Genomic DNA, 19,909 nt, shown 5'->3' with positions numbered 1-19,909 from the left:
GTGAGTACGGTGACCTATAAAACCAGCCAGCTTTGATGTGTCTGCCTTGTCCTGAGTAATGACGGTGGGCAGACAGGATGAGTACAGGGGGCCAGAGCAGAGATTAGGTTGTGTTGTGTTAGGTATTCTAACTCCGGAGCCTGGTGTGCAACCATGAGGCTGGCTGCGTTTGCTGAGACACCCAGTCGAGTTAGCTTGATAAAGTGGAAGTAAATTGAAAGAGCAACCCAAAGCAGCGTGACTGAGCACGGACAAAGGGTGAGACGAGTGGTTACTATAGTGCCACTGGCAGGGATGGATGGTTGGAGACAGAAAAAATGAGAGCTTTAGCAATTTATATTTCCAATGATTGAACACAACCTCTGGATAAATCCCAAGTATGATTTGAAATAAAAAAAATGCAACATTTTCAGGGGTTGGTAGAACCTACTTAAAAGGCACACTATTGCAACTTAAAAGGATTAGTGTAGCTGGATGAAAGATTTGGCAAGATGGTCTCCAGTTAAGAGACAATGGCCCCAAGTTAATTTATTTGAGAATTGTGTGTAAAACTATTAAAGTCTTCTATGAAAACTTGAAAAAATAAACAGCAAGTGTGCGGGAGGAATTTCAAGTCAGATCACTTTACCACATCGGAGAGGGCGGCACCCCAGCAAACTATGCACCAGAACCCACTGGTTGCCAGGAGTTGTTGGACATCCACCTCATTTTAACACTTTTGCACATCCTTACTTGCTGTAAAACCCTAAAAATAACAAAAAAGTTTGGCTTTACGAAGACAACTGACCCATATAATTATGACAAGTTTTGTTTTCCTCAGGAAGATTCATTAGAAGGAGCTTAATAAAACCAAAAAGTCTTCAAAGTTTGCAGAACCTCTTCACAGCATGGCTCGTTCTGTTTGGGGGACAACTCTGGAACATCCAATTATTATGCAAAGAAGGATTCTTAATAAAATCTAGAAAATTAGAGGCAGCCTTAAGCATCCTCTTCATGAGACTATTATACAAAAACAAACTCAGTCAGAGGCTTCTTCAGATTCACTGTAATACCAGCTGCTACAGGATGTCCTTCCTGCCCACCATCAGTATCTACAACTGCTTGAAGAAAAACGTATGAGTTTCAACAAAATGCATTTTCCCTTTGTGATTAATAGGATATTTTTAAATGAACTGAATTGAATGTGATATGATATGACCATATTAGGGCGGGATTCTGTGTGATTGTCAGTGATCAAGTTGTACAAGATACAAAATGTTAAGAATAACATCTGACATCACAACCGAGAGGATGACGCATGTTTTCCATATTGATTGCCGTGTAAAGACTAGTGCAATGCTCTGTTTTCTGCTGCTTAGCAAATCACAAGTTAAGCAAGTTCATTGTTATCCTGCGTGGAGATCCTGTAAAATACAAACTTTGCGCTCTTCTCCGTTCATGGAGCTCTTCTCTGTATTGAATATTGAAGTATTTCCTGGTAATGAGATTAATATGTAAGCTCCATTCATGGTGAAAAAGCTCCGCCTTCGTCTTGCGTCAGTTTGTTTATACGTCCCGCCCTCTTTTTACGACTAATGAAAACGCTCAACCAGGCGGGATATTTCATCAGAAACCACAGACTTCGCTGCTTCTCTTCCGTCTCTATCTGTCCACTATTGCACTCCAGAAGACAGCAAAAGGTACAAATATACCGATTTTTGTTTTCAAAACATGTATAGATATTTAAAAGTTCAAGCGGTGTTCAATGACGCGCTTTTTTCCATTCAGTAGTAACGTTTATTTATCTCGTAGTAAGACTGATGCAATCCTCCTCGTGTGTTGTATTGGCGCTAAAGAACGTAACGTTCTTCACCTTTATTACCCGATTTATGTGTGAGCGTTTGAAAAAGACTTGTAATTTGCCAAACGTTACAGTCATAATGAGTTAATTCGCTGTAGTTAACATGAAGTAAATCGGCTAAATTTGTCATTTGAGCGGGGAATCAGCTGATGTGTTATGGAAAACCAATGAGAACAGAGCAGAAAAGGGAAACTTAATAGGGGGTGACCATTGTGGAAAAACTGTTTAAACAGTCCTGTCTTTTTAAAGAATACACCTGACACCCATAGTTTTATCACGCAATGTTTTCATTCATTGTTTTTGCTTTACGCGGTTAAAACATCGTGAGGCTGATGTCTCGTTTTTTATCAAGGCGTGTTGATGCCCGGAATGCTGCTTTCAAAGACCCTCACAAGCACCGAAAATTCCAACACGTGCATCGAAATGCCCTCAGATAAACTCAAAAAAGTGTTGTTGGAACTGTTGCTTTTAATGTCCAGATTTTCTCACCAAAACGGGCAAATATGATACCAGGAAACGTAGCTGTTAAACCGCTGCTTGGTGCGTTGCCGCGTTGTATTTATGAACCTAAAAGCCGTCAATCACTGAGTGTCGCTTATACCTGAATGCAACAATATCAACACAAGGAGATGAGCGCTTGGAAGCCACGTAGCTAGCTGATGCTTCACATGCTAACAGCTGCACATCACTCAATATGCTTGGCGCTGTTTGTAAGTAAAGACATTTTAACTGCTGTTTTATTTGAGGGTTTCTCTTGTGCACAATCCACAAAGATTCGCGAGTGTCATCAAAGCGAGCTGTCTTTCCTCGGTAGCCGCCGCCAAGCTGCCGGTGTTCCGGGGTGTTCCCATGTCTGTGTTGCATCAGCCGGCTAAAGCAACCTGTGGTGAAATGCTTTGCTCCGTGTTGAAGCCGCTGAGCCTGAAGGTCAGGTGGTGTGAGGTGGAGTTGTAAAGGTGTGGACATACCGTAAAACTGCAAGCCATGCTGCAACAAGCTACTCAAGTACTGCGGCTATGTTGAAATGTCACGTTTTTTATTGACCTACTTAAAGTTTAGCAGTTTCTAGTAAAGATGGGTAAAAAAACGAGAATTAATGGTGCTTTTGCTATTTAACACATTTGATGTTTATGATTGCTATTTTTTAAAGCCCTCACAGTCACATTACTATGGTTTTATTAAATATTTGTGGCGAGATTTAAACAATAGATATTTGCCACACTTGATCTACTATGATAAAGCAGATTATTCAGGTATAACACCTCAGTTTCCTTGTGAACACAAAAATAAAAAATGCATTTAACATAATCTAATTCTAACAAAAAAAGCAACAATCCAAACTCCACTGTAAGTGTTCATTTTTGTGTTTTCACAAGTAAAATGGGAGATTTTGTAAATCTTAAATTGTTTTTTTTTTAATAATCCGTTTCATGTAAAAACATCCATAATGATTTTATGATTTGATGATGATTTGATGGTAATAAGTAAGGTTATTACTTATTACCTAAGTAATAAACTGGGTTATTCTATTAACTACAATAGTAAAATGGACAAAAGTAACACATTTAATGTGAAAAAGTAGGTTATACAGCTGAAAGAAAACTACTATATGTTTTCTTAGCCATTTGGCATCCCCCACCCACAGACCATGCTGCTCTGGGCAGAGAGCCAGATTGCCCATATCAGAAAATATAAATGTTTGTAAACAGACATATGTATTTGTTAAAAGCAACAGGTAGGAGGTGAGGGCGGTTAGTTACTCTAAATAGCATAAGTTAACACTTCTCATTAGGAAGACTTTGACCTGAAGAAACCATGTGAATAAGTTTTATTCGGTTTTATAACTTCTAAAAGGCTTTGATCTGCATTCCTACCGGTACAATAATTAGTACCATACCTTTTTCTGGTGAGTTGCGCCTCACGGGTTTAAGACCCTTAAAGTTGAATTTATTCGTAGCGTTTCTCTGTTTTGTCAGATTGTCTCGAACTATCTTTTCATGCCGTGCTGCAGCTTAGCGGCCACACCTTGACATTCAAGATGTGGCCGCTACGTGCCAAACGGCCAAACTGCTTTATCCTTTTAGCTCTACGTGAGCTTAATGCTGCCGCTCCCAGGTCCTGTTAAACCAAGTAAAAGCTGGTGTTGGTCATGGGAAAGCGAGCAGGTTGTCCGTTTGTCACATTCCATTTGACTGGGGAGAGCAGCTTTCGGCACGGGTTGCTGTGTCCTGCCAGGTGAACTGAGAGGTCGGTCAGTTCAGTCTCAGCGGTCGGCCTTTTCCACAGATACGTGAACAAATGTCCTAGAATGGGCTTTGTTAGGGGCTTTTGTGTAAATTTTGATTAATACAACATATATTTTTCACTCAATGGGGCTACACATAAATTCAGACAATATTGCAGGGTTGCTGAAGAATACTGCAGCATAATATTTTTAATAATAAAGAGGTTTTAATGTTATATATGTGGTCAGTGTTTACTCTTGCAGTGTAATATACGTCTTGTTCCATTTGGTCCTCCAGATAACACAGGTTCCCATTAGTTTGAGTGAAGTTACCACAGTTTCAGAGTTTTTCTTTTCTTCAAAAAATTACAAACTAAATCTATAACATGATACTATCCCACTATCGTTAAAACAAACACAAGTTTTCTCACAACCAAAAATATTTCCAAAAAGTAAAAAAAAAAAAATATATATATATTTCAAGGGATTTAGAATAAAGCCACATCCAGAAGGTTTTTTTTTCTTCTTTAAGGTCTTAGAACAAAGCAAGCTTGTTAAAAAGCTGAGTCAAAGAAATGCGGCTAATCAGACTGGTTTGTGCTGCTTAGACAAAGGCTGAACCAAAATATCTTTGGCCTGAGTCATACTCTGTGGATGGTGTTATAGTAAATTGAACAATAATTATTCAGTCACACACCATAAATGTGAGTCGCACAGGCAAATGGTGAAATACCTGTGCAGTCTTATGGATAGATTTTTTTTAAGTGATGCAATGTATGCATCATGTTACTATATAAATGTATTTATTTTTTTTGCCGCTGTGGAACAGATTTGGCCCGCGACAGACTGGCGACCTGTCCAGGGTGACCCCGCCTCTCTGGAGATAGGCACCAGCACCCTTCCCGACTCCACTAGGGACAAGGGTGTTAGAAAATGGGTGAATGGATGGAACAGATTTGTGACGCCTCTTTCTTCCGGCCTGGTTCTGTAACCACCACAGCAGCAACACTAGTGACTGCAGTCAAAACAAACCCATGTGTTGTTCAAGTTAGAACATGGCCCAGAAACAACTTATAATGAGGTTAGCATGTTTGTTACCTTCCAAAATAATCCTCTTACCGTGCAGTACGTGGCAGCAGCTGCAGTGAAGCTCAAGCAACACAACCATTATCCCCGAAGCCTGTTATAACCGGAGCGAAGTTGGCCCGAAACGGTGGGTTAGCAGCCCCACCGACACAAAGAGCCTTTCTTTAAGGGGCAAAGTATGACAAGAACCCTGCTGTTGTGAGCAGAGACTCCCATGATCTCACTGAATATTTACTTTCCTGTAAAATTTTGTCTCGTATGGTCTTTTTAAGACAATACGCATTCACACAATGTGTGAATGCGTGGACTCGTGGAGTTTGTAACCCTCGTGGAAAACCACAAGGAAAAGATTAGCGACGCGCTGACGTGAGCGAAGCCGCAGCGATGGCTCGCTTTAATGAGGCCATCATAAACCCTGCAGATATGTGGCATTCTTAAAAAGAAAAAATACTCTCCTGGTTGCACTCAAATAACTCTGTGAGGTGCTGGGTGAACCCCTGAGAGGGTCACATCCAGACAGCCATGGCACTTTGTTAATGGGTGTTTATTAGCACAACGGAGACGCCCCTCAGATCTCAGTTCCTGGTGTGCGAGTGGAAAAATGCTGCTGGAATGTCACACCAAGCAGGAGGTTGGAGCATTTCCACCCAGCACCCGTTTCCCATCGTCTTCAGAGGGGCGAGTGTTTATTGTGACAGCGCTCCGGGTGCGCTGTTATTTGAATTTCATTGTTTCACCGTGTTTGTCTTTTATTTCTCCCAATCCTAAGCTGTACAAACCAAGGCATTCTTTTGATCCGGTAGAACGAGACATGCTTTGATTAATTGGTCGTGTTGCTTTTGTGGTATTAATAGAATATTGTCTGTACTGGAGCACTGTGAGTTTATGTCCTGTTCACTGAAAGGGGCCAGAATTAGATTCTTGTCTTTTAAAACGTTTCTGCATGACGTGACGTTAAACCACACTGGTCAGAGAACAGATCCTTCTTAAGGCAAAAAGTTCTTCTTTTGTAGATGCTGTAACACTGAGACGGTCCGGTCCGGTCCGTGCTGCCAGGGTAGGGTTTCACTTCTCCTCTTCGCCGGTTGAGCAGTGAAGTGACCGACTGGCCCGAGATGTCAAGGAATCAGGTGTCGCAGCTTAAACGGCCTCAGAAAGGAGACAGCATTGCTTTTTATACTTTCTCAGAGTCCCTGAAGAAAAAAGCTTTAACAGAATTCAGACCCCTTGAACTTTTTCCCATCATGTGACTTAGTGTTTTGCATTCAAGTTTTCATTTATGACAGGTGAATGAAGTGAAATGTGAAATATTGTGCAAAGTACAATAGCCAGTTTATTAGAGAACAATAAACTAGTGTGTATTTTTTATCTTGTGATAAAGCTTTGTATCAGTTGGACTGTGGTTATCTTTTAAATAATTGACATATCAGCTTTTAGTTCTTCAGATTTCCACTAATCTCAAACGTGCTCGATTAACAGAACAAAGGTCTCTTGTTTTGATTTCGACACTGTCGCATGAAGCTGTTATGAGATTCAGTTTTCTTGATTATTTAGTTTCTTCATAATATCTGAATAATGTTGCACTTTCTGAACAGATAAACTTTCACTGTCCTTGATATTGCAAGCAGGAGTTACATGTGTCAGCAAGAGGGTTGCTGTAAATTTGAGGGTGATTTTTGCACATTCATCACATTATTATCACGGCACATGCATGCTTTTGTGTGATCTCTGACAGTAGAATAACACAATGCACTGAGCGTCCTGTCATTCACACGCTCAGTTTATAACGTGCAAATCTCTGCTCTGAATTTCCACAAGTTTTTAAGTTAACTTTTATCTGTTAATCTGAGCAAGTTCTGCACAGGCAATGTTGTTTTAGCCAAACCCGGATTAACGGCCTGGCTGGTCGGAAAGTAAAACACATCTTATGCAACCTGACTTGGATATAATATGTAACATCAGAGTCGAAATGTTGTGGAACCAGTTTCTTTGTAATGCCGTAAGCGTCAGTCGAGCATTCCTTTGTAAAAAGAGACCTCTTTGCACTTTAGTAACCCGCTTTTACTTCCCCAGGTGGTTTACCTTTGGGATTTACGTCAGTCCTAAATTCATTTGAGTGTTTTTCCTCGTCCATCTGATAGCTGGACCAGCTCTGAGAAAAAACAGTGAGTCTCCTCACTAGAGTTGACTCTTCTAAATGTCCTTGGACTGTTATGCGCCAAACACGTGTTTGCAGAAACTCCTCTAATTATTAACATTTATTATTTGCTGATCTGACGCAGCAGATGTTTATGTCTTGAAAAGCTGGTTTTGGGTTCATTTAAACCTTCCTGTAGATCAGGTTCAGTTTCTGAGTGTGTTGAACTCCATCAGTGTGTTTTCCCAGTGCAACAGGTTCACCTTATCACATTACTTTCTCATGCTGTCCTCCCCACCTCTCGCTTGTTGATGTTAGTTTGATTCGACCCCATCGTCTCCGCACAGCCTTTCCCAAGCTTTTAGAACAACACTGAACCAGCAGTAGTCTGCACTTTCTCGCTGCAAGGAAGTGGTGAGGGCTTGTGCAAGGTGTTCCTTTGTTTGTACTAAGGTGTGTCACATGGCAGGTTTATTTGTTAAAGAAAAAAGAAAAAGAAATGAAGAATTAGGCCTGGCAGGATAGTATTCGATCTCCTTTTGTCTTCATGAGGTCACTGTGTGCCCCACTGAGATCCCATGATCATACACTAAACTGGTTTGAATTCCTGGAAGTTGTGTAACCTGGTTCTCATGTCAGGAGGTAGAATTTTTTTTTAACCTTTTTACTGAAGAACTGCTGGCTGATAAGAGGGATGTTCATAACTAATTTGAAGAAAATACTGAATTTCAACTTCAGTATTAAATAAAAAATGTATTTCCATTCATAAAATGTTTCATTTATATTCATTCAAAATAATTTAGTTACATTTTCAGCTGCAATGTTTTTTGGAGGTTGTCTCTACCAGATACATTCTCATTCTTCTGCACATCATAGCTCAGTCATCTTCGACTGACAGTTATTGTCTGCACATAGAACCTCAATAGTTTTTTGGGCTGGGTTGTTTCACTTTCACTTAATATTTTTGGTCTAAACTACTCTGATCATCTTTGTTTTTGTTTTTTTTTCCAACAGCATGATGCTGCCACCACAGTGTTTCACAGTAGAAGTTCCCAATGTTGGTTTTTCTTGTTTAAAATGTATTTTTCTTAGCACCATCCTCTGCCTTGTTTCTACAAGCTTTTTAGAGATGTGAATATTTCTGCAAAATACTGAGAGTTTATCTCATAGTGAATAAAGCATTAAAGAACAGTTTTATTTAATAAATACCTGAATTATTAGACAAAAGACGCATGGAGATGTTTTAAGTCCTATAAGGAAAATCTTTTGCAGAGTTCACACATTCTGTTATTGTTTTTTAGATTTTACGTCTGCCCTGAATTTTCTTTCGTAGAAACGGGAACAGTGCTGTAATCTCTGTTTAATTACGAGCTCTGAGCTGTAAGAAGTGTAAGCTTTGGCAGGTACTGAATGAGAGCCCTGTTTAAGTTTTTTCCTTGTTGTGTTTCCTCACAGGTCCTAATCTGCTGCTTCGACAACACACCTGCCACTTCCTGCTTTGTGTACTCCAGTAACTCCTGCCTAAGTAAACACACACATCAGAGGACCAGTAGTATTCAAATACTTGTTGTTTACCTCGTTTGTCCCAAGCTTTCCTGCTGTCCTGATCCAAACCGGAGAACAGGTGTTCTGTATAAGCAGTGCCCATCTCACACACACTCACCCACCTACGCTAGCATCATTTAAAAAGCATAGCCTTTTCCTGCACCCACGCATAATCACAGCCATCATGGCCAGGATGCTGTCCAACTTTGGCAAAACCCTGCTGCGCCGCCGGGCGCTGGACTTCTCCAGTGAAGAGACGCAGTTCGCCCGCTGCTTATCCACCCTGGACCTCATCGCTTTGGGGGTGGGCTCCACCCTGGGCGCTGGCGTCTACGTCCTCGCAGGCGAGGTTGCTAGAGAGAAGGCGGGACCGGCCATTGTCTTATGTTTCCTCATCGCCGCCCTGTCCTCCATGATGGCTGGCCTGTGCTACGCCGAGTTTGGCGCCCGTGTGCCCAAGACGGGCTCCGCGTACCTCTACAGCTACGTGACGGTGGGAGAAATATGGGCCTTCATAACGGGGTGGAACCTCATCCTCTCTTATGTCATTGGTGAGTTCCAGTTTAGGTGGATAAAGTGTTGAACAAGTTCATTCCAGTAAATTTGAATGTCATCTAATATCTATTTTATCCTCCCAATTCAAAAAGTGAAACTCATGAAATAGGATAGAATAGATTGGTTATACATAGGTCTGCCGCAATAGTTCAATTAATCGCAATATGAATGAAAACAAGACGTAGAATTTCCTGTTTTCATGCTTTGTTTTTCTCTTTTTTTCTCTCTTTCTACAAAAGTCTGGTGCTTTGGTCTTTTTTTTTTTAGGACAATTTTGTTTGTTGTTTCTGTTTGTTTATTTATTTTGGATATTTAGAATGTCTTCCAGTTCCTTTAAATGTTCATTAGAGCATAAAGGTTATTAATCTTTGAGAATGTGTTCTTGCATTATTATTACATTAGCATTGTATTACTTGAAAATTGTCTTAAAACAACATCATTGTTTACCGCAATAACTTCTGGAACAATTTATCGTCCAGCAAAATTGATCATGACAGGCCTAATTACAGACAGTAATGAATTTCTGTTGTTTAGGTTTAATTTAGATGATTTTGGCTTGTAAACTTATAAATTGTATAAAAACATTATAGTATTACACTAGACCAATAAAAATAAGATTTTGGCAGTTTTCTCTGTGTGCGTCCTTTTTCCTTCCACTCAATTTTTCAATAATATACCTGGATACAGCATTCGTGGGATGTTAAGTGAAAGGAAAAAGTGATAGGATATGTTGAAAAGTTATAACCATAGCCTTGAGAGGAGGTACATCTCATGTAAATTAGACATTTTCTGAGAAAATGAACCTTTTTGGTTTTTATTAGCTAAGAAAGACAAATAATTTGATATGTTTTACTATGTGTGTAGTGAATCTAAATAACATGAGTTTCACTTTTTCATTCAAACTAGTGAAATGAATGAAGTTTCCAGTCAAATCAAAAAATCTGATTTTTGATTTCTCTTCTGTTTTCTTTTAGGTACGGCCAGTGTGGCCAGGGCTTGGAGCTCGACCTTTGACAACCTGGTCGAACAAAAAATATCCGGCTTCTTTAAAGCATCCATGGAAATGAAAGTGCCTGGAAAAGTGCTAGCGGAGTATCCGGATCTGTTTGCCCTAATCCTGGTCCTGCTGCTAACCGGTGAGTTTGCTGAGAGCTGAAAAGTTTTAGTAGAAGGGGAAGAGAAAAACAAACTCCTGTTTATGCAGCCAAGGAGATCTTATTAGTCGGCCAGAACAGTTGTCACACCAATCTCTCAGCTAATGTCACATGCCAGCAGCAGTGTTAGGAAGAGCTAATCAGAGGATTGCTGTTGCCGAGTGATGGTTTGTCCGAACATATCTGCCCACGCAACAGGATGTGCAGTTACTGATCCTGAATATGAATTTCTTTTCCTCGCTTCCTGCGGCGTCTGCTCCCCTCAGGTCTCTTGGCCTTCGGCGTGAGCGAGTCGGCGCTGGTGAACAAAATCTTCACGGGAATCAATTTGGTGGTCCTGGGCTTCGTCATCATATCCGGCTTCGTCAAGGGAAACGTTGACAACTGGAACCTCGAGAAAGGCGACTACCTTGACTACAGGAACAGCACCAATGTCACCCAAAAGGAGTGAGTATTGGTCTCTATTGCCAACATAAGTTCTGTTTTGTTGTTGAGTTCTAAATGTTGCTTTTTCTGTTTTTCCCCAGACTGACAGAAAAGTTTGGTGTAGGTGGTTTTGCCCCGTTTGGCCTCAGTGGAGTCTTATCTGGCGCTGCCACCTGCTTCTACGCCTTTGTGGGCTTTGACTGTATTGCCACAACAAGTGAGTATGTTTTCTATTTCCAAGGTGCAAATAGAGTAACATGTCTGCCTATATGACCACTGACTCTAGCCTGATAGAAAATGTCTGCCGTTCATATTCAGTAGGAAATGTGATCATATTAACAGTGACAGCTGCGCATACATGAATACTTTGATTCGGTTTAAAAAGTGAAGCTCAGCTGTTATATAAATATTAAAGACGGCATTTCAGAGTGCTGCATCCAAGGATATTGTTGGAAAGTTTAGCAGAAGGAAAAAGTCAAATCTGACTAAGTTTCAGCTGGTTTGCAAAGCAGAATGTGTAAAGAAGATTTTTTTTTGGATGTGCACAGCTGGTAAAGAAATTTCTCCAAACATTTGCAGCTGTAATGCATGCCACACTTTTCAGATTCATGGCGCATAGTATTGCACCATGCGTTCCACAATACATACTGTTTACATACATGTTGGCTAAATCAGTTGAGATGATTTAGGGGTATTTGTGTAAAGAGTGTGAACAGATGTACACACACTCTTTAGAGTTTTGCAGATGTATTATTTTTGTATTAACTAATTATTATGCACTACTTTGTGTTTGTCAGTTACATAAAACCCTATATCAGTATTTTTCTGGTTTGTAGTTGTGATGAAATGTGCTTAAGGTGTACTTTTGCAACTCAGTGCAAGCTGGTTTTAATTTATTTATTCGGTTTTCAGTGAAATTTAACTTGCGGCTCATCCTTTTTCCATTGTTTTCTTCCTCCAGGTGAAGAAGCTAAGAACCCCATGCGGTCCATCCCCATCGGCATCGTGGCCTCGCTGCTCATCTGTTTTTTCGCCTACTTTGGCGTGTCAGCAACCCTGACCATGATGATGCCGTATTACCAGTTGAACATTGACAGCCCTCTGCCCGAGGCTTTCAGCTACGTCGGCTGGGCGCCAGCCAGATACATCGTGGCCGTGGGTTCTCTCTGTGCGCTGTCCACCAGGTGAGGAAGGGAAACCCTAACACCCGGGACTCGCTGTAAGCTGCAAGCAGCTATTTGAAGTCTCACTTTTGATCTCCTCTCAGCTTACTGGGCTCCATGTTTCCCATGCCTCGGGTTATTTACGCCATGGCCGAGGACGGGCTGCTGTTCCGGATTCTGTCCCGGATGAATGCTCGCACAAAGACCCCCATCCTGGCTACCATTGTTTCTGGAATCATTGCAGGTAACATGTCTGTTGGTAGGATTCAGCTGTGTGTTGTTCTCCCATCACAGTGAGTCAGCAGGGTTTTAATTAGACTTCCAGCTCTTCTCTGTCTTGTCTCAGCATGTCTGTCAGGATGTCGGTTCAGGATCGATAAAGCTTCCTGAAAGCGACAGGAAAAAACTCAGCAGTTCCGATGGGTTTTGAAGTGGCTGTAAATGTTTGCGTCCACAGAATGAGTTTTTCTAAAATCTGGTTTCCTCCTCGCAGCGCTGATGGCGTTCCTGTTTGATCTGGCGGCCCTGGTTGACCTCATGTCCATAGGAACGCTGCTGGCATACTCATTAGTGGCTATTTGTGTCTTAATTCTCAGGTAAGTACTTTTATCATCATCAACTTTATTAAAGACGCAAATAGGTTCATCCATCCATCTTCTGTTCACCCTTGTCCCTAATGGGGTCGGGAGGGTTGCTGGTGCCTATCTCCAGCTACGTTCCAGGCGGGAGGCGGGGTACACCCTGGACAGGTCGCCAGTCTGTCGCAGGGCAACACAAAGACATACAGGACAAACAACCATTCACACACACTCTAGGGAGAATTTAGATAGACCAATTAACCTAACAGTCATGTTTTTGGACTGTGGGAGGGAGTACCCGGAGAGAACCCATGCATGCACAGGGAGAACATGCAAACTCCATGCAGAAAGACCCTGGCCAGGAATCGAACCCAGGACCTTCTTGCTGCAAGGCAACAGTGCTACCAACTGCGCCACTGTGCAGCCCTGCAAATAGGTTCATATATAAAAAATTTTATTCAAATAAATAGTCTTAGGACGATGGCAATCATAGATATTAGTCACAGATTTACAAAATGACTAAACCTGACTGAACTTTGTGTGATATCCGTTAGCATCAAGATGACGATATATAGAAACATGTAATCTCCACACAAATCTGTACATAAGGTTACGTGATGCAGCGTAAACGGTAGAGGCACCAACAAATACTAGACTTGCACTAGTCCATCTCAGTGTCCATTTCATTATAGGGCTTTGAAGCATCAATTAAACACATTAAAATTGTAGAATTATTCCTATTATACAAATCTAAAATCATTCAAAGTGAATACACACATATCTGTGTCATGGTTTGATTTAAAACCAAACTGCTTATCTGAAGTAAGGAGAAAATGTTCCATCTTACTCGGTCTAAAGGTGCAGGACCTTGGATAGCACACAGGCCGATAATTTTCCTTATTTATTTTGACAGTTTTATCTTTAACAATAGATACTAATACAACATATAACACTGAATCATGGACTAAAAACCCATTAAAACACAAAGCAAGCAAAGGGAAGAGTTTTCTGATAGAAATTTGTAATTGTTCTGCAGACAGGTTTATGACTGCATTATAAATGTATTACTTGAAAATGGTCTCAAAACAATATTATTGTGTATTGCAGTAACGTCTGGGACAATTTATTGCCCAGCAAAATCTGTTATCACGACAGGCTTATGTGTAACGTGGTGAAATGTGTGATATTTGCAACAGGGCAGAAGACATTTTCCTTCATGTTTCAGTTTAAAACAGCCTCTCTGCCCTCACTCAACAGGTATCAGCCAGGCAATCTGAATTCGTCCAGTCAGACGGAGAAGCTGGTGGAGCTGGTGGAAGGCGAGAAGGTGGCTGTGAGCGGCGGGGACAGCGGGGACGAGTATGGCATGGAGATGGAAGACAGACCCCTCCATGAGACATTCACTGCCAAGCTGCTCTTCTGTCCAAGTGGAAAAATCCCAACTAAGACCTCTGGGATGATAGTCTACGTTACCACAGCTGTTATTTGTAAGTCTGCTACCAAGTGCTCAGTCTACTTGTTAGAGTCATGTCCAGCAGGATCTGAGTTTGTTTTCTTTCTCCTGTTTTCACAGCTGTTCTCATCACCATTCTGTGCATCATCCTGGCAAACGGTTTGAACCAGCTGTTCGCCGGACATGCAGCCGTTGTGGTGCCCTGCATCATCTTGGCTCTGCTCTGTGTCGTCTGCATTATCATCATATGGAGGCAGCCACAGAGCAATGAGGCTCTGACCTTCAAGGTCAGATATCTGTTTTTTTGTGTGTTTGTTCCACTTGTAGTGTTGCACTGAGCAGTTTCTAAATATAATCTCTGTTTTCTCAAGGTCCCGCTGCTTCCATGGTTGCCCCTGTTCAGCGTTTTTGTCAACATCTACCTCATGATGCAGCTGGACATTAGTACATGGTGCCGCTTCTCGGTCTGGATGATTATCGGTGCGTTTAAACATTTGCAAACCTGTGTTCCCTTCTGTTCTGTCAAACTGGGGGCAGCTTGCTCATGTTATTCTTTTTATCTGCCCTTTTTCCTCCAGGCTTTGCCATCTACTTCTCATACGGTATTATAAACAGCAGTGAAGCTAACAACAAGTCGCCCTCAGGCAAATACGAGCCGGCGCTGCAGAACAAAAGCCCGATTTATAAGGGTGGTCCTGATGAGAGCGACCTGGAGGCCGGCAGCAGCCCCTGAAACGGACTGACCCAGATCCGAAGCTCGTTTCCGAGCACCTGCACCCATTCCCGATCATTTACAGTGCAGGCGGGTCGGAACTAGGCATGGGCCGGTATGAAATTATGATGATATGGTGACCTTTGGTTTCGCGGAATCACGGTATTATGGCTCCAGCTCGAAAATGTGTTATTTTGCATTTTCTTTATCATGCTTTGACGTGAACGCATCCGCGATTTGCTTCTTAAATGTTTGCTGAATTGTGGGCTGATCTTCTCCCTTTGACATGACCTGTTGCTGCCAGAGGCTCTGCTTTTTCTAAAAAGGGCAGATGTGAATTTAACTGCAATTTCAAATTAGTCTATCATCGTAATTTCTGTGGTCATAGTCAACTTCATTTGTCTTTGTAAGCTGCGTAAACTTGCAGAGCTAGTAACTATGCAGCAGCAGATGACCGGTGGGATTTGACCTCCACCTTTTCGCTGACCAGACATTACAAAAATAAATGCTTATACTGCAGGCACAGTATGACGAAGAATTTTGTGGTTTTAAAACGGACATTTTCATATCACGGTATACGTTGAAACCGGCAACCGGCCCATGCCTACTCAGAACGCTGCTCCGGGTTTAAAGGAAGGGAAAAGGCAAGAAAAACGCAACACACACCTTACCTCTGACTTGGAGGCCGATCATCTACTTGACAACTAGATGCTGCGACGAAGCCGATTTGCAGGTCGTCTGAGTTTTAACTTGGTTTTATTTAGCCTTAGCCCACAGCAGGCATTTACCTGCCTGAATCACATGCTTTCAATGGATCTGACCAACAAGGGGGTCAGATCGTGTTTTATTCCGTTAAATGAAACTGCAAACCGGAAAAATGTTACTTTTTGTTTTTTATTGTTTGTGTGTTATTAATGTCCTGAGGTGGACCCATTAAGTCACTAGTGAGTCCCAGTGTAAATCCCAGTCAATGACCATTTGAGCCATTAAGTTCACCGTCATAAGATCATTCAGTGAATCCAGCAACAAAGTGGCAGAGGACAGTAATCCCTCTCTAATGAATGTGGTGCAGTAGAGGAAGTTACCTGGGTGTTTACACGTCTTGTGAGAGGCTGTGAGGTTTACAGTGTCAGTTTTTACTGGTAGGTCAGTAGCATCTGGTCAATGCTGATGTTTATGTTCAATATTGTGCAGCTGAAGTCTTAACTAGTAACACTATAACCCCACTGCATCCTAAAACTCCCTGAAAACTGGTGTAGAGCTAGTAACTACAATATTTATATGGTATAACTAGGCATGAGCTCAGCAAAACTACCATGGTTTCTTGCTATCATCTCCAAAATTTAAATCAAGAATGTAAAACATGAATATTACTTGAAATAATGTTATCTATACCATTATTACTTATGTTGGTATAAAAAAAGAAGTAAAGCTATGGAACAAACCTATACTAAATTTAACAGTATATTTCAATTTAGGATTTATTATCACAATATTTCGTTTAGTATTTATTGCGATAAAAAAGTATTTCCAACTAGGCCTGTCACAAAAAAACCTTTTCTAATGCCGCCCTGGGTAACCACCCATACGATTATATCTAAAGTAGAAGGAGCATAACAGAAAATGTTTGCACTTTTCAAACCGCAAATCAAAACCTTTATATCTACAGCCAGCCCATGCCTACATATGACATAATTTAACAGTTTTGTTATTTATTTCATCACAGTATTAACATGTTACCATTCGATTTTGTGGCCTTTGATTTCAACTTCAGCGACTCTAAAATGTACATAAAACACATAAATCTGTGTCGTTGAACTTTCACGTCATCCTGCTGTATGGATTTTAAAATTATTCAATGGATTTACCGACTTAAGATTTTGCTAATACCAGTTTATCTGCCTTTTGTATTGTTTTTTTGTTCACATATTTGTACAAACCGGACGAGGTTGATGGGATTTTGGGGGTCGGGCATTTTCAGCAGAAATGCAATGAACTGTAATGTACGTCCAAAATAAGCCAGGGTTCAGGTCAAGTATTACCACTAAAACGTAATCTCTTTTTTTTTTTTTTTTTACTTCTTTGTAAAAAAAAAAAATCTATTCTCCAGTAAGACTCTTGATTAGTTTCAGCTATATAACTTGAAATTTTAAACCTTTTTCAGATAAATTACCATCACTTGTATTTTAGTTTTATAATCTTATTTACTTCTAATTTTGTTAGAACATGTTAATATTTATGTGTTTATTGATTGTTTGGTAAAGCATTACTGTTTTTCTGCCTTTATGTATTCATTTTAACTTGCTTTTTAGATGTACAGCTTAATGTTGATCTTTTGTCACGTTATATATTTCGTTCCTGATCTTTTTCGACCAAACTGAATTTTTTTACTCCGCTTTCCAAAAGCTACCAACCACAATGAGCTGGTATTTAAATTATTCTAACTATTTTTGCCCCAAGCCTTTTTCAGTCTGATTGAGAACTTATTTTTAAAAGTTTTTTGTGTGTGTTGTTGTCATAGTACAAGTGCTTTACTGTAGAGTGTACAGTATTTGTTTAAATATCTTTGTATATTGCTGTAAATTATGCAAATATACTTTCTTTGACATATAAAATTACATGTAAACCTGATGAGACGGTTTTTATATATTACACTTGAAGGAACTGATGCTGCTGAAGCCCAAATTAAACTATTTGAGATACAAAATGCTCCCATGGAAGCTGGATTATAGATATCTTGAACGCGTTTATCGGTAAAAGGTAGAATTAATTGTCTTTTTTTTACAGATGGCGCATAAGAACCATTTGTGAAGCCGAATGTGAAATTTGCTCTTCAACTTTTTGATCTGAACTTTATGTTCTCCACGCTTACTCGCCACCAAAATGTTCTGTGACGGGTGTTGACTCACTCAGCTCGTCACAACCCGCCCTGGTGCCTTTTTGAAAAATCAATCCAATCATTCCCCCGTAGTGCTGTACCATTAAGAGCAACAATTGACTTCCGTTTTGTATTCCGTACATATGCTTTATTGTGTAAAATGAGCTGCGTTTTAATTTTCTCCTGTTTTTTTTTTAAATAAAAGTGATTTATTCTCTTGGAACCTGTCTCTCTCTGCCTGTTCTTTTTCTCAGCAAACGAGTTGAATGCCAGACGCTCCAGTTTTTTTCCAATGACGCTGATTCATTGGAATTAGTGAGTCATTGTGCCTCACTTTGTGCACAGTTAGCACACATTCTGTTAGATGCAGAAGCCCTACCTTTTGGGTGGGTAGTTTAGGTTCTGGAAAAAAGGCGGAACTATCAAATTCACTTCCTAATTACATTTTTGTCTTTTTGCAAAAGCTTTTAACAACAGGGTAGTTTCTCCTAAACATTATTAAAGTTAAAACATTATTTCAACAATTATTGTTCATTTTAGAGCAAATCCTGAGGTTTAGAAGATATTGCTAAGAAGTTAAAAAGTATTATAATGGGTACTTAAATTTATATGACTTAATAAACCCTTGACTTTTTCAACAAATAGAAAATGTATGCTTTTACTGCTCTTTACACTTCTATTACTTCCTGTTTTGCTCAGCCTCTGGGACAAATTAGTTATCTTTAAATATGCAAATTGATTTGCCCCTTTAAAGTTATTCTGTTTTTTCTTTTTTTTTTACACTTGATATATTTATCAGCATAAAACAAATTCTAATATCAAACAAATAAAACCTGAGTAAATATAAAATTGTTTTACAACCACACCCCACTCTCCCTGACCTGATCTGGACTTGGAAATCCTTAAATCACTTAAATGGAACCAGTCTGACAACATATAGTAAATTAAAGGATCTACATTCACACAAATTCAAGAACATAAAGAAAATTACTGACATCTGTCATGTTGCAAAGTCCTGGACTGAATTCATTAGTTTAAAAGTTGATGCTATCCGATAATTTTTTTTTTTTTTTGCCTACCTTTGTATTTTGTTAGGAAGTGATCACAGTTTTATTACTTCTTCATTTAATGAGGCTGCCCTCTAATGGTCAAACATGGTAACTCACTGGTCTGGCTTAGATTGAATTCTTAAGTTTTATGTCTTACATTGACTTTCTAAAAATTCTGTGGGTTTGTATTTATTACATCCAAAGTCACTCGGAAGAGATTCTACCTCCATTCAGATGGAGTAAATGGACTCATCCAATGTTTATTTATCATGTTTGATCCCAATAGTTCATACTTATTGGCATTTTATTAGGAAGATTTAGATATAAACCAATTGAATATCCTATTCATATTGAATCAAAATGAAGAAGCACTTTCTCTCTTAGAAACTTTGATCCAAAATGAAGGGATGAATTCACTGTCAATTCAGGCAGCAGTGAGCTAATCAATAGATTGTTACCTTCAATGTAAGAGATTTCACCCTGAAGGGGTGATGTTTATTTTAATAACATTTGTGAACAAAGATTTGTTTTTATAAAGGTGTGGAGCCCCTCCATAAAGTGTGAAAAAGTCCAGAAAATGGCTAAAAATTTGAAGGATGTAATAATTATTTCAATTATTATATCCTTCAAATATAAAAACAATATAACATTTTTTTTACATTTGGGTTTAAAATGATGAATATCCTTTGTATTTAAGCAACATTTCTTTTCACTATTCATGATACTTAAGACAATAACTTTTTAACCGACAGCTTCTAGATATACTACTTTAATTGGCTTTTTAACACCTTATTTTCAAAATTATTTTAAACAAATGTACAAATTAAGGCCAAAGGAGAAAGCTGGGAGCAACATATGTAACTATGGTAAAAGGAGAATCTTTTAAATGTTGTTGAAAAGAATTAGAAAAGGAATAAAACAAAGTGTTTAAAATGCTAATTTGAAATAGTGGTGTTATCAGTGTTAGTTTTAACAATGATAATGCAACTTTTTGGAAAACATTAGTGAATGCTCTCCAAATGTCCCCAAAACATCTTCTAAAACCTGCACACTTTGACCTTCCCGGAACCTTCAGGAAAAATTCACTAAAGACTCTCAGATAATTATAG

The 19,909-nt window shown here is 39.7% G+C and overlaps 1 protein-coding gene across 3 annotated transcripts; it reads left to right on the top strand.

Moving 5' to 3' along the window:
* Positions 1–1,556: 1,556 nt before the first annotated feature.
* Positions 1,557–17,974, top strand: slc7a3a (solute carrier family 7 member 3a). 3 transcript variants are annotated; one of them, XM_028031013.1, is made up of 12 exons: positions 1,557–1,679; positions 8,743–9,383; positions 10,362–10,523; positions 10,808–10,988; positions 11,069–11,184; positions 11,929–12,151; positions 12,235–12,374; positions 12,624–12,726; positions 13,966–14,195; positions 14,282–14,448; positions 14,533–14,641; positions 14,740–14,894. In XM_028031013.1, the coding sequence occupies exons 2-12, from the start codon at positions 9,017–9,019 to the stop codon at positions 14,892–14,894; spliced, it is 1,953 nt and encodes a 650-aa protein (XP_027886814.1). In that variant the 5' UTR covers positions 1,557–1,679; positions 8,743–9,016. The 3 variants fall into 3 exon arrangements, with proteins under 3 accessions (XP_027886814.1, XP_027886815.1, XP_027886816.1); XM_028031014.1 differs by lacking the exon at positions 1,557–1,679 and adding an exon at positions 2,527–2,550; XM_028031015.1 differs by lacking the exon at positions 1,557–1,679 and having other exon boundaries at positions 9,017–9,383; positions 14,740–17,974.
* The last annotated feature ends 1,935 nt before the right edge of the window (positions 17,975–19,909 follow it).

Source organism: Xiphophorus couchianus, chromosome 11 (assembly GCF_001444195.1).
Source record: "Xiphophorus couchianus chromosome 11, X_couchianus-1.0, whole genome shotgun sequence".
NCBI classification, from domain to species: Eukaryota; Metazoa; Chordata; class Actinopteri; order Cyprinodontiformes; family Poeciliidae; genus Xiphophorus; species Xiphophorus couchianus.
The sequence above is the reverse complement of the archived record's forward strand: the minus strand, read 5'-3'. Positions and strand labels throughout refer to the sequence as shown.

Excerpts from the sequence above, each read along its gene's own strand:
- slc7a3a (XM_028031015.1), top strand. The coding sequence starts at position 9,017 with ATGGCCAGGATGCTGTCCAACTTTGGCAAAACCCTGCTGCGCCGCCGG. Across the intron at positions 14,449-14,532 it reads ATGAGGCTCTGACCTTCAAG|GTCCCGCTGCTTCCATGGTT; the intron begins GTCAGATATCTG and ends TGTTTTCTCAAG. Across the intron at positions 14,642-14,739 it reads CTCGGTCTGGATGATTATCG|GCTTTGCCATCTACTTCTCA; the intron begins GTGCGTTTAAAC and ends TTTTTCCTCCAG.